This window comes from Squalius cephalus, assembly GCF_949319135.1.
Source record: "Squalius cephalus genome assembly, chromosome: 24".
Lineage (NCBI taxonomy): Eukaryota > Metazoa > Chordata > Actinopteri > Cypriniformes > Leuciscidae > Squalius > Squalius cephalus.
The window spans coordinates 17923640-17937974 of NC_137145.1; the positions used below are offsets into that span (position 1 = coordinate 17923640).

The following is a 14335-nucleotide window of genomic DNA, read 5'->3' on the forward strand; positions in this document are numbered from 1 at the left end:
AAGAAGTGATTCATTTTGATATTTTAAACAAACTTGTTTTTTTCTCACACTGCAGATAAACCAACAGAAGCGCAGTATTATGACATAAAAAAGTTAAAAGGGTTTATATTTTAAATACATACTCTAACTTTTGTGAGCATTTATACTGGTCATTTATATCGTATATATATATTTAGAACTACATCAATATACATTATTGGTGTTGTTCATACCAGCTACACAAGCCACTAACGGACACATATGTATTTCAGCACCACGGACAGCTACCCAGTAGTCGCCGGACAAAACTGTTGGAATGTGCTATTACGTGCGTAGGATGACATTTTATTTCAAAATGTATTCAGTACACAGCAATGGAATATTAAACAAATATAAAAGATTGCACATTAGAGAAGACAATGACTGGTAAAAATATATTTTGTTGAACTGCACACATTCGGTCTCCTTCGTAACAGTCAGCACACATCTGACGTTCATTAAATGATCCGAGACCAATGCCTCGCCTTTGTGTTTTATGTGTACAACGAGCAAATAAGAAACAATAAGTAAGAATTTTGCTGAAGCATCATGATCAGAAAGATGACAGTTCCAAAGCACACACTATTTACCCTTCATCAAGTCTGCCTAATTGTATTGTTTTTCAAAGTATTCTCGTTCCAGCATTATAAAACATTTAAAACAGTTTTGGAATTCTCTTCAAATAATTTCCCAACCAAACATGCAAACATATAGCTTAATCCTATTTGAACAAATCAACAAATCAAGGGCAGTTTGTTTCAGAAGAAGTTGTATTTTATGCAGGTGAAACGTTCAGGTCCATCTATTCTTAATAGCCTGAAAGTCTTAAAATAGAAAGCTCAGACAAGTTACCATATGGCCTGCCACTGTAAAATAAGCTTATCTTTGGGAACCAGATTTATGACAAATATCCAACCGTAAAAAAAAAATTGGGTCAGCACTTCGGATGTTTAAGATAAAAATCCATATGTGGACATGTGTAGTGCAGAAAATGAAGAAAATATTTAATAGAGAATATTGTCTAAATAATGCTATTACTGACAATATAGATAGGTAAAATCAAAACCACAGAAAAACCTTAAATACTTATGAAAGAAAACTTTATTTGTGATTTATAAACAAAACACATTACCAGATTTCATAAAGTAATATAAAATAATAAACACCATTACACTGATGAGCAGGTGTACAAAAATTTTGTCCAACATATTTGCACCGTCAAAGTCAAAAGCATAGTGCCACTTAGGCACTGGATGAATTTATATATAATTACTACACACAAGCAGAATACATAGACCCTTTTTATTTCTCTTGTATAATTTTTTGACATTTTTGTATTTTTTTGTATTTTTTTTTGTATTTTTTTTTTTCCAGAAGGAAAAGGCTTATATCATAGGGATGTATGAACTTGTTCACAATACAGTGTTATTGATTTCAAAGCCTAGCACAAAACGAAGGATTGATCCTTTCAAGTTGCAAAAATCATAAGGTTGTAAAGAAAAGCAATTTAGACCATAACACTACAGCATTACATATATCTAGAATGTTAATGTTAACGTTGATCGCCACAGAGCCGACATCGGTTCTGTGTCTTCTTTGTACACTCTATGCATGTATGTAATCAGTTTATGTTTTAGTATGTCTGAGTGAATAATTTGATTTATGTCTACATACTTCAGCAGAGACAATACACATCTCCAGTTCCATCGTAAATGAGAAAAAAAATAATTATGAAAAACATATCTGTTCATTTATATCTATATATAATTTTTGTTTTAATTGCGTTTAACATGCAAAACAGTCACTTGGTGATCTGACAGCACTGAACCACACCTGAAAGAGACTTGAGTGAGTGTGTGTGTGTGTGTGTGTGTGTGTGTGTGTGTGTGTGTGTGTGTGTGTGTGTGTGTGTGTGTGTGTGTGTGAGCGCTTTGTGATGATATGGTCTCATAGCAGCACAAACATCTTTCCTTTACTGAACAGTACCTCTACAGACTTAGAAGGGAAAGAAAAGAGAGATGTGATCTCTCTGAATGTAAAAAAAAATCCCATTATTTACAACAACTATGTCATGAAGCTATGTCTCGCCATTGATTATATACAGTAGAAAAAAATCTGTACTGTCCACTACTGTGGTCTTTTCAGTCTAATCTCCAACTCACCCTCTATCATTGCCCTATAAAGCACCATACGCCATAGCTAAACATCTCCACAATAAGCATGGCTGCATAGTCCATGATGGTTCCACTGCTGTGAGAGCATAAACACTGGAGTGTATTGAGTTTGTGTGTGCATGTAGGGGCCAGTACATGTGCTTATGTTTCCAGCAGAAGGAGTGAAAATGATATTGGCAATTTCACAGGCTTGATTTTTCTGCTCTTTCTTGTCACGCTGTACAATACGAGCCACCAGGGGGCAGTACTGACATGGGGCCAGCACAGCACACCAGATAAAGGGAGGTTGGCAAAATGAGATATGCAAGAGTTACAAGCAGTAGGTGAGGGCAAGAAGCTGGACTAAGACATTAAGCCGGCAGAAAGTGGGATGACGTCTATCAAACATTCAAAACAGCAGCAAAGGAAGTAGGTGTGTTTGAAAAGAAGCAACAAGCATCCATTCTACTATTTTACAGACTTTTGAGAGGCTGTTGTGCTTCAGTCCTGTTGTGGGTTTAGCTGTACAGCGAGTGGAGAGCCTGTTCAGGGTGTGTTATGTTTTAGAGAGCAAGAATCTCTTTAGCTGTATGCACGTAATTTGTCTGTGCATGATTTTGGACTATATAAGATGAGATTTTCTTGCTCTTATAAAATATACTGAGATTTCAGCGTTAGTTTAGGAGCAGGAAAGAAGCTTTTTTTCTGAGTGTAAAGCAAGTGTCTTGGATTTTGCTGCTACATTCCCATCTCTGCAGAGGTTTACTTTAGATCTGCTCTAGAAATCAGACACTGGTCTTTCTGATAATTTCAGTTAGATTTGTGTCTTTTTTTTTTTTTTTGTCTTTTACAAAGTTTTGTTTCCAGCAGATCAAGGCGTGAGACGGGGCCAGGGGAGGTTGTTTCTTCCCCATTTGAAGTTGAGAGAGGAAGGCAGGGATGGAGTCAGAGAAAACTCTTGGTATTACAGGAGTTAATATCCAGTTTAACTGGACATTTGTTTGATCCGGGACTTCCCTTGATGTGGTTGAAAATGTCATTCACAAGGTGCGAGCGGACTTGGTTTGCATTTTGCAGACTGGAGTGCTTTCTTGGACATTGCTGATAAATTTCTGCACAATAGAGTAGAGTTAGAAAAATAGCCAATCAGAGTCATGGAAATATGTTTACAGGGTTAATTTGTGATTTTTGTGTTCACTTGAATTGGTAGGTATGGTATATAGAAGGATCTTTCTCTCTTTACATTTTCAGTATTTTTGGTTTCCTCTTTCTGTCAGCGTTTGCTACAAACACAAGTTGATCGCTGTAATATTGTAGTAAGATGTTCTTCATTACTCTTCGCCATCATCTTTCCCTTTATCCTTCTTGTCCTTCTTTTCCTTCTTCTTCTTTTTCTTCTTCTTGGACTCCTCTTTCTTTCCGAAGGTGATGAACTCGCCCTTCTCATCAACAGCACCTGGGTCCTGCCGGATGGAGATGATGGCAGGGGAGCCGGGAATGATGAAGGCTTCAGGAGGAATCTCTCCCGGCTTCAGGGCTTGTGGAGGACCGTAGCCGGGCCCCGCACCGTAGCGGAAGCTCCAGCTGTTACTGTTGATTCCAGCTCCAACAGGAGGGGACAGCTGTCCCTCTCCCTCCCCATCTGAGAGAGAAAAATTACAAGGATTAGATTTTTTCATCATCACTTTAAAAAAAAAAATCTGATTCAAAAGAAAAAATAAACTGACCCAATTACTATTTACTATTATCTAACACCTAACTCATAGTTTCTCCAGGGATACTACACATGTAATTCAAGCCTTATTAGTAGCTTTAACTGAAGAAATACTCTAAATTTCTAGCTGTAATTTTTTAGTATTTATATATATATATATATATGGAGAGACAAAAATGTCAGGGTGATGCAACTGTCTTGATGTCTTGATATTACAACAAACAAACCAACAAAAAATCATCATTGAAAGAATACAATTCTTGAAATGAAAACCTTAAGAAGTTTGGCGAAATGAAAATAAAAAAAGGTTGCATAAAGTAACGATAATAATTTACGCAATTAACTCAGCTTCCGTTTTTTTTTTTTTTTTTTTTTTTTTATCAATTGACAGCCCTTAAAAACAGCTTCATTGCTTATTACTACTTTCAACATTTTTGTCATGTTGTGCAACCAACAAAGCTGAAACCATACTGGAAAAACAGGAAATGATGTCATAGAGAGACCTGTTTACTGTCTGTCTGTAAATAAATCGATAAATAAAATGTTATTACTTTTTACTTGATGGTTACACCGCATGACAAGAATCGTTACATTTTCATTACATTTTAAAATGTTATTACTTTTTACTTGATGGCATGACAAGAATCATTACTTTTCATTAAATGTTGTTTACTATTGTTTTCAAAACTATATCAAACAAACATAAAACACAAGAAGAGCACTTCTAATAACTTTGTTTTTTCTTTCTGGAGACGAATGGCAAAAACAATCTGCATCAAATGCATGATTGGAGAAGCATGTTTTCTTTGCTTTTTTTAACACTGATCTAAACCTACAAGTAATGCGCGCACACAAACACACACACACACAGACAGCATCACTCTTGAGTGCACTTTCATACAATGTTCATGTTTGAAAGTGTACTACCCCAACAGGGACAGAGAGCTGAGTACAGAGTGAGAGACTTATGTACTACTTTCCCTACAGAAGCAGGGCTCTTTGCCACACCAGTTACTCTATGACCTACTTTCATTTCTGTGTTTTATTTAGATCTCACCATGGCCCTGAAATGCAATTCTGTTTGTTTTTTGATCTGTACGTTTATGACAGTACCGCACGGCTTATTTCAATAAATGCAAACCCTAGCAGGGATTATCCATTTTGATATTCTTTCCTCAGATTGTGCATGGATTGTGCATCTATGTGTGTGTGCAACAACTTAGACTAAATTAGGAATCCTTCTCGCGCTCAGTTTCAGGCACGTCTAAATTTAGACACTTCAAATACAGCCATTAATATGCAAACTGCTCTTTTTTTCCTATGGCTACTGATCCAATATGTGTAACTGTTGAAAATCTTGACCATGCTGAAAATATACCACCTCTGCATCAATACAGAACACTCATGGCACGCAGATGGTGCAGTGAAGAGTCAATGAGAGAGCGTTCACATGCACACTGTATGCCGCCCCCCCTGGGCTTGACGGATCACATTTGGCTGAGAAGGTCAGAAATTGTGGTTTAGAGTGGTAGCATTTACTTGCAGAGTGGTCAGATCTCTAGTGAGAGAGTAACTCATGTGTTCATGTGTTAGTCACACCTCACTCCATCTCCCTGTGGCTTTCATTATGGCAGTAATATCAGTGCATGTGTGTGTCTGCTTGTTAAGTTTCATGTCAGAGCAGGTCAACTGAACAGACTAGTTCTCGTCCTCATGAGACCAAAGGGAAGATAAGCACAGTGAAGCTTTAAGCAACAGTTTAAAACAAACGTTCATTGCATTTCTCTCTTTGGTGTAAAGTTCAATGACAAATAAGTGTTCCCGATTTAAAGGAAAAAAGTTTGAAAACACATTTTGCCAAGTTTTTAGAAATGTATTCATTTTGTTTTTAAATGTTTTTGAAAAGAACTTTCAATTTGATGACTGTACTGTAAACATAAAAAGTAATAAAAAGTAAATTTCTTTTCTGCATTTTTGTACTTGTTGGTTGCACCACATGCCTTTGATTCTGCAAACATTTTTGAACTATTAATAAGCAGCGAATCAATTTTCTTAATTGAATAATTTTTTTTTAAAGAATCCTAAGAATTAATAAACTATTTTGCCAAATTACTTCAGCATTTCTTTTCAGGAATTTTATTTATTTAATGGTTTATTATTATTATTATTATTATTGGCTGTCTATTATTATTGGCTATCTGGCACTCTAAATTTATGCAAAATTAATTTTATTCCAGAAATTAAAAACATTATTTTTTATAGATTGTGGATTCAAACTGTCTGTTAAAACTGCCCCAGATTAGGCTGTTCTTATGAGGGATAAAAATCTCCAACATTCACTGCTAAAAAAATTGTGTAATTCCATTTGAGCTTGATTTTTGGTAAAATGTCAATAATATGATGACACACACAAGCGTCTTACCATTTATAAAGCCACAATACCAACTTTGACAACACACTGCTTTTTTGTCTTTCTTTTGTTTTTTCTAATAAGTAGGATAGTAGGACCTAATATATATACAATACATATATATGAGGATATATATCATGTGACACAGAATACTGGATTAATGGCTGATGAATATTCAGCTTTGCATCGCAGAAATAAATTACATTTTAAAGTATATTAAAATAGAAAACTGTTATTCTAAATTGTAATAATATTTCATAATATTACTGTTTTTTCCTGTATTTTTGATCAAATAAATGCAGGCTTGATGAGCATAAGAGTCTTCTTTCAAAAACATAAAAAATAGTAATGTTTAACATTGTAATTAAGCAGCCAGATAAATGTGTGCATTTAAAGACAAATATGTGATCTAATATGCATTCATGTGTTGGATGTGCTTTCCTACATTCTAAAAAATAATGTTTGTAAATAATCATTTTTTTTTTAGTTATCTTTGAGTGAATTCTTCAACCAGCAAACTACATTGAGTTAGAGGAACTTAATCATTTGTATAAACACAAATTTTTAAGTTGATTCCTCAAAAAAATTAAGCCACTGCAACTTCCAGAGTTGTAACCCTGGGACCAATTAATCTTATCTATGTCAGTTCAAATCAACAGCTATCATAGCACATGCTAACATAACTTATTTAACATGTATATTTAATGAACAAGCAAGGTATTACTCGTCACTGGCATTAGCGCAGTCGTTGCTTATAGAGTCAATGTGTTTACCTTTATGTATCTACTCTTCAGCACAATGGTAACCACAAAAACTCTTTTAAATGTCAAACATAACAGCATTTAACATTAACAGGTCTTTCTCTTCACTAAAAACAAATAAATTAACACTCAATTTCAACATTTATTCTCCTTATCCAGTCCTATGCAAAGCATGCCGGGAACTAGAACTCCACAATTTCCTAAGTTATCAAGGCAATTTCATTAAGTTACTACAACCTAATTAAAAAATAATACTAATTTTAATTAACACAGAAATTTGAGTTTAAATTACAGACAATATTAAGTTGATGTAATGATCAACATTATTATATCAACAGAACTCTACAAAGTAATTTTCGCAACTTAAAAGGTTTAATTAAAACAATAAATAAGAATTGTTTTTATCTTGCAACCATACATGTATTTAAGTTGTGGTAGCAAGTCCCCTGAATTCAATTTAGAGTGTATAATATTTATACCTCTCTACCTCTTTTTCTCTACCTTCCACTCCTCTCCCCTTCCACACCTTGCTCGTTCTTCCATTTTGAGTACGGCTGGTTGCCATGGAAACCTCCTCCCCCATCCCCGCTCGCCCACTCCCAGCTGCTCCTGCTGCAGTATCTAAGATTCATTGTTGTTGCCTGGCAACAAGTCACACAGTGTTTCCTAGCAACAGGACCACCGGAGGGGTCTGCCAATCCTGAACCTCTGTGCATCTCCAACCCCCACATCCCCCCTTCTCTTTCAGCATCACTCTCATTCTATCATCTCTTTCCTTCCTCTATTACTCGTCGTCTCTCTCCATCCCACATGCTTTATCTTTTAAATGACTCTCGGTATAGCAACCTCATATATCTTAAATCAAATTAATCTGTGTCTCATTTTCCTGCTTGGCCTCTTTTCTGTTCCTCCTGTTCCTATGACCTCAACTGTGTTATAATTTACAAGCACTAAACCAGCCCTTACACAACACACCTGCACTGGTTCAGTAACACAACATTAGCCTGCTTATAATCACAACACCTGATTTTAAATGGACAACTAGACTGGTTTTCATAAGTCTATCAGATTTACAGTTTATAGTTCATACTTCAAACCTCTCTGCAGCTTGCTAGAAAATAATCAATGTATTTCTCTTTCTCCTCTCCTTCTTTCTCTTTCTCTCTCGAGTCGAGTGTGCCTCTCTCAATCTGTCCCACTTACTCTATCCATTTCTTCCCACTGTCTGCTGTCATTCCAGTCCGGCTCTGCTCTATCAGCCTGTCAATATCTCCACCATCCACCCCCCAGGAGACCAGCCACTCTTCCTTCATTCCTCTAATGGCACATTAGATTGATCGTCCTCTGTCTATCTGGCTGATCTTTGAGGAGAAGCATATCTCAGTAATGCAAATTCAATAACAGGCTTCATGCATCACAATATTTAGATACTTTGTACTGAACTTCAGTAGAGTAGATGAAAGATGCCATCCAAGGCACATCATGCTCTTACTCAAAATAAACACATTTGGTTTATTGTGTCAACTACTGATTATGTTGCCTAATTATGTGTTAGGCATTTGAGGGACGGAGTACTAAATTACAAATGAAATCCTGTCAGAGGAGGACTTGCCTTGATACATCTGTATTTGTTAAAGGGAATCTATTATACCTTTTTTCAAAGTCTTTTTTTGGGGGGGGGGGGGGGGGGTACTAGAATAATTTTTTCGTGCTTGAATGTTAAAAAAACACCTTGTTTTTCACACATTTTACATTATTGCAGCACCTCTCTTCCCGGTCTGTCCGTAACGCTCTGGAGTGTGTTTCCCGTACAATGACGTAACTCGCTGCTTAACTACCATAGTACGATGCATAGTCAATTGTCGCATTGTCGCTAATTGGTCGTTCAACCACATTGATTATTGATGTCACGCATGAGGTGGAGTAATAACTACTTTTAATTAATCTGTTTGAGTTCAAATTAATGCTATATATTTTGCTTTAAATTACGGACATGGCATCTGAGGACTATTTCTCATTTTCCTCAGTTATTTTGCTTAATTTCCAGATTCAATCATAGGCTCATTCTTACGTACTAGAGCACGTTCGCACATGCGCACTGTTCAAAAACGGTGACTTAACTTTCTTGACAAACTAAAAGACGTAAATTACATTTGTATGTATTCTAAATAAAAGATATAGATTGTACTGAATACAATACAATACAATCCAATGTTTATTTATAAAGCACAATTTAAAAACAACTGAAGTTGACCAAAGTGCTGTACACAAAAAAATAAAAATAGTAATAGTAAAAAATAGTAATTTTTTATTGATTTATTGAGTCCTCGTGTAATGCAAACAAGAAACTCTGCTTCTAACCACAGGTCAAGAGCTGTCGTTCCAACCACACAACTTTGCGAATCTGTTTGCGAAACTATGGTTTCAGGAAACACAGACTCATTGAACTATGTTGATAACGACAGAACTTGCGAACATAGTTGGCTAACGATGCTTTTGGGAAACGCACCCCTGTTTAGTTCCTGTCTCTATGAAGCTCCTCCTTCTGAAAAGCACATTGTGCTCTGATTGGTCGGCTGGACCAGTGTGTTGTGATTGGTCAACTGCTTCAAACATGTTTCAGAAATGTTACGCCCCTTACCATTACTCTGAGTTTCAACACACTATAGCAACTCAACCAGGCCTCAGCCCCTTTTTTAATGCCTTGAGCGGTAATTATTTAAATGAGGAATATTGTGATGTGTTCGTTCCTGGAAGAAAACTCAAGACTACAATCATGGCATTTCAGGGAGTTCAGAAACAGTGCTTACTGATATAGAGAATAACTCTCTTTGAAGTGGACTTTGTGCATTGTAAAAGCATAATAGGAACACTTTAATAAAAATAAACTTTTGAAAAAGTAAAGTAGAATATGATAGTATATATATCTTAGAGAATGACGCACCACTGAACCACAGCAAGTAATTGTCTGGATTGCTAGTAACAGGAAGTCTGAAATAATTAATGGTAAAGCTCAAGCCAGACTTGCAGACTTGTTCCCTGTCATTTTAGATCTTGGGAACAGTATTGCAATAGAGAGTGACAATGGAAAGAACACTCTGTACATGGATTGGAGATCTTTTAGGGCATGCAAAACAGTAAAAGAGCAGAGAAAGAGCTGACATTTTTGGATGAATGAGTCTAACCTGCTTTAAACAGGTTGTTTTAAACATGCATGAATCCATGTCAGTTGGAATCAGCTTCAATTTGGGTCAAAAGTTTTGGCCGTCCCTGATTCATTCCTAAGATTCATTACAAGAAATCCAGAATTCCCATATGCATTAGGCACGTTCATTTAAACAGATGTAATAGGTTGATAAACATGATAATTTAGCCAGAGAGAAAATTACCAGATTAGCAAGAGCATGAAGTTTTGCGAGAAGATGATGGAGTCGTCGGTTTCGGATGATTAAGATTTAATTACACTCAGTTAGCAATGCAGACGTCTTTAAGATGTGACCTCACCTGCTGCGCTGGAGACCGTGGGCCAGTTCTGGACCAGCATGCCTTGTGCTCCCTGCATCACAGCTGAAGCCTCCTCCATATGCACAGAGCTAAAAACAAAACCAGTTGACGTCATTAGTCTTGAAATTTCAAACATCCAGTAATTCTTTGGGCTGCTATTAAAAAAAAGGAAAATGCTCAATAAAACTGATGTTAAATATATCTCACATTAAAATGCAGCTTCGCTTTTGGGCTGTGAAAGTAAATGAGATGTGCAACGGGGACAGATGTGTTAGCGTGTATTTTTCTGAGCTTTGGTCTGAAGGTGCGTGAGATGGTGAAAGTACATGTGACAGTGTGTGCTAGACTATCTGTGATCTAATGTGTCTGTGCGTGAGGTGATGTGTGTGTGGTGTGCAAGTTGTCTCGGTGGTTGTCATGATGCTTTAACTCCTTCAGACATGTTCACTGGAAAGCACATTGACAGAGTGTCTAAATATATAGGCCGAAATGATACACAGATACACAGAAATACACAATCCCCTGGTTTCTCAGACAAGGCTTAAGCCTAGTCCAAGATTAAATTGCATGGTTTAACTGAACGCAACTTGCACTGGCATATCTTAAAATAATTAAATGCCATTGTTTTGTCTCAAGATGCACACCAGTGATACATATATACAAAAAATATATATATATACATATATTAAAGCATGTTTATAAAAGCTTCTTAAATGTCCTAATTAAACTAAGGCCTAATACTGGCTTAATCTAAGCCCTGTCTGTGGAACCAGGGCAATATGATACAAAAATGACCTCTTAAGAAGTTTTACTTGAATAGCAAACATCACATAAGATATTATGTTTGTATCATGATTATAACAGTAACATTGTGTAATATTATTACAATTTAGAATAACTGTTTTCTGTTTTAATATATTTTAAAATGTAATTTATTCCTGTGATGTTTAAGCTGATTTTTCAGCATCAAAATCATACTAATTTGATGCTCAATAAAATGTTCTTATTAATATCAATGTTGAAAACAGTTGTGCTGCTTAATATTTCTGTGGAAATATTATTAATGTTACTGTCACTTTTGATTAATTTAATGCATATTGCTGAATAAGTCAATTAAAGTAAATTTCTTAAAAATAATAAAAATAAATCCTGACCCCAATCTTTTGAATAGTAAGTTTACAATATTTTGATTTGGAACATTTTTCTTTTTAACATGTTTATGATTACGCTTAAAACATGACAAAATCTGCCAAATGTCAAAATAAGCATGTGTTAAATAAACATTCATCTTAATACAGTATATTATGAAGTGTTGTTACAAATAAATGTATCTTGTTTCAATAAACTGAAAAATTGGACAAATATAAATGTTATGAACATGATTTTTATTTTATTTTTGCAGTCCAGAAATGATAAAGAAATACTGGAGAAATGTAGAAAGAAAGATGATATAAAGGAAAAGCGTTCATCAGAGAGAGAAAAAAGCGGATTGCGTAGAAAATATATTACATTTTCAACATCTCCCTTCTCTCACAAGGGCCCATTTCATAATCTGATTTCCCCTAATACATTGTTGGGTTTCTTTACCATCTGTATCTTCCCTCCATTCCTCTCTTCATTTCTCATTCTCGGTCTGTCAGCAGGCCATGCATAACATAAGCCTGGGAACTTGTGGTAGACAGCAGAAGATGTACTATGTACTTAAAATTTCAACAAATACCGCGATGCACCCAAGAGCTGCGAGCATGCATTACATTAAAGGGACTTTTCATTACCTATATACACTTTTCAGCGATGGCCTTTTGCTTTTAGCACGGCTCTGTGTGTTTGTCACCATGGAAACCACGATCAGACAAGCACCCACATAAAGAGCAGATCTGTGAATAGTGCCACAGCACTCCTATACATCCATTATGAATGTACAGACATGAGGAGCAGAAAGGAAGTGGGTATAGCAGGGCATCTGCAATGCAGCACAGGGTGTGCCCAGCCACTACAGCTTCCATAACTCTGATCCAGTGTGTGTGTGTTAGCATGATGGATCCTTCTAATTCCCTTAAAGCTGAAATGCACCCTGTGCCATGAGGCAGAGTGAATCAGTAACTTTTCTAGCCTTAGGAGAGGCTTGTCGATTGAGGGGTGTGGATTTAAAGCCACTGGAGAGGAAGCTTGGATACTGGAGCTGTTCCGAATAAGTCTAAATGAAGAGAAAGCATGACAGAGAGTTCCAGTTCTGGAATTAACCATCACAATCATTGGCTCATTGAGGGTCAAAGGGAAGTTATGAATACATAATGTAAATCTACAATATAATAATAATGATAATAATAATAATGTGACATACTGAATTTACAGAAACCTTTAAACACCCTCTCCTGAAATTAAGCTACAAGTAATGGTTTAAATTGAAATAATGAATGTAATTAAAGATATGCAATATACATAACTGTTTAAAAGTTTGGGGTTGGTAAGATTGTTTTTAATGTTTTTGAAAGAAGTCTCTGATGCTCATCAAGACTGCATTTATTTGACCAAAATACTGTAAAAACAGTATCATTGTGAAATAATATTAAAATAACTGTTTTCTATTTTTAATATATTTAATTTATTCCTGTGATGGCAAAGCTGAATTTTCAATATCATTACTCCAGTCTTCAGTGTCACATGATCCTTCAGAAATCATTCTAATATGCTGATCTGCTGCTCAAGAAACATTTCTTTATTATTATCAATGTTGAAAACATTTTGGAATTATTGTGATTTTATTTTCCAGGATTATTTAATGAATAGAAACAGCAGTCATTTGGAATTTGTTTAAATTAAAATGTTTGTACAAAGTCACTTTTAAATACTAATTTATTGCATCCTCACTGAATAAAAAAGTATTAATTCCTTTTAAAAAGTGAACATTACCTTCACTTTCCTCTAATGCTTACTTTATCTTTAAAAGCACTATTAATTTAATAATACTGTAATATGTACTAATAATAATCTTTAGTACATTATAATGTTGTGATACCTAAATTCACTAAATTCACATTTAAAATGATTGATTTTAATTCTTAGTGTTTTATTTATAATTAATTTAGACAAAACAGTATGGGGTTTTAATATCTTCCATTTATCAGTTATCGACCACTACTATTTGGCTTATCTGCCCGAATATTAATGTTGGTGCATGTCTAAATGTAATTTATAAGTTTTTAAAGTTGTACTATATTTAAATGGTGCTCAAAGTGGCTAACACAGTTTGTACACCAGATGTGACGGTCTTCACATCGCAACAGCTAGTAATTGTCCACATTGGACGCGTCAAAGCACCCGTTGCAAATCCGTTTGTCCTTTTAGCCGAAGTAACGTGAACGTTTGAAGTATGTCAGAAATAGAACGGGGCAACGGTTTACCGTTAGGAATTAATTGTGTCATGCTGTGCCGCACCGCATCCGGTGTAGACAGCATCACTGATTATAATGGGTTTGCTTTTATCGCGTCGCATCGCACTGCTCGCCTCTGGTGTCAATACGGTGTCATCTATTTTTTTCCCCTGTGTGTACTCTCTCCTGTGCCCCTTTTTGCACCAGCCTTCAGTCACAGACAAGCACATAAAACACACACACACTAAACCATCCCTGGAGATGAGCCCACAGGGTAGCACAACATTATCACATAAAACAGACAGCCCTTCACCCTTTGGAAACTGTATATGTGTGGTGGTAGAGGAGGGGGCCTTGTTGTCTCCAGATGTAAGTGTGTGTGCGGGTATGTGTGAAGAGTT

General features: G+C 35.8%; 1 protein-coding gene across 6 annotated transcripts in view; it reads right to left on the reverse strand.

Annotated features, from left to right (window-relative positions):
* Positions 1-1101: 1101 nt before the first annotated feature.
* Positions 1102-14335, reverse strand: part of LOC307152416 (protocadherin alpha-C2-like) — a gene marked incomplete at its 5' end in the record, with an annotated part of 47663 nt that continues 34429 nt past the window's right edge. For all 6 annotated transcript variants that reach the window (XM_079861018.1, XM_079861017.1, XM_079861016.1 and 3 more), the window contains 2 exons: positions 1102-3813; positions 10561-10649. In XM_079861018.1, coding sequence (XP_079717144.1) covers positions 3503-3813; positions 10561-10649 — 400 coding nt within the window. In that variant the 3' untranslated portion in view covers positions 1102-3502. The remainder of the gene's footprint in view (positions 3814-10560; positions 10650-14335) is intronic.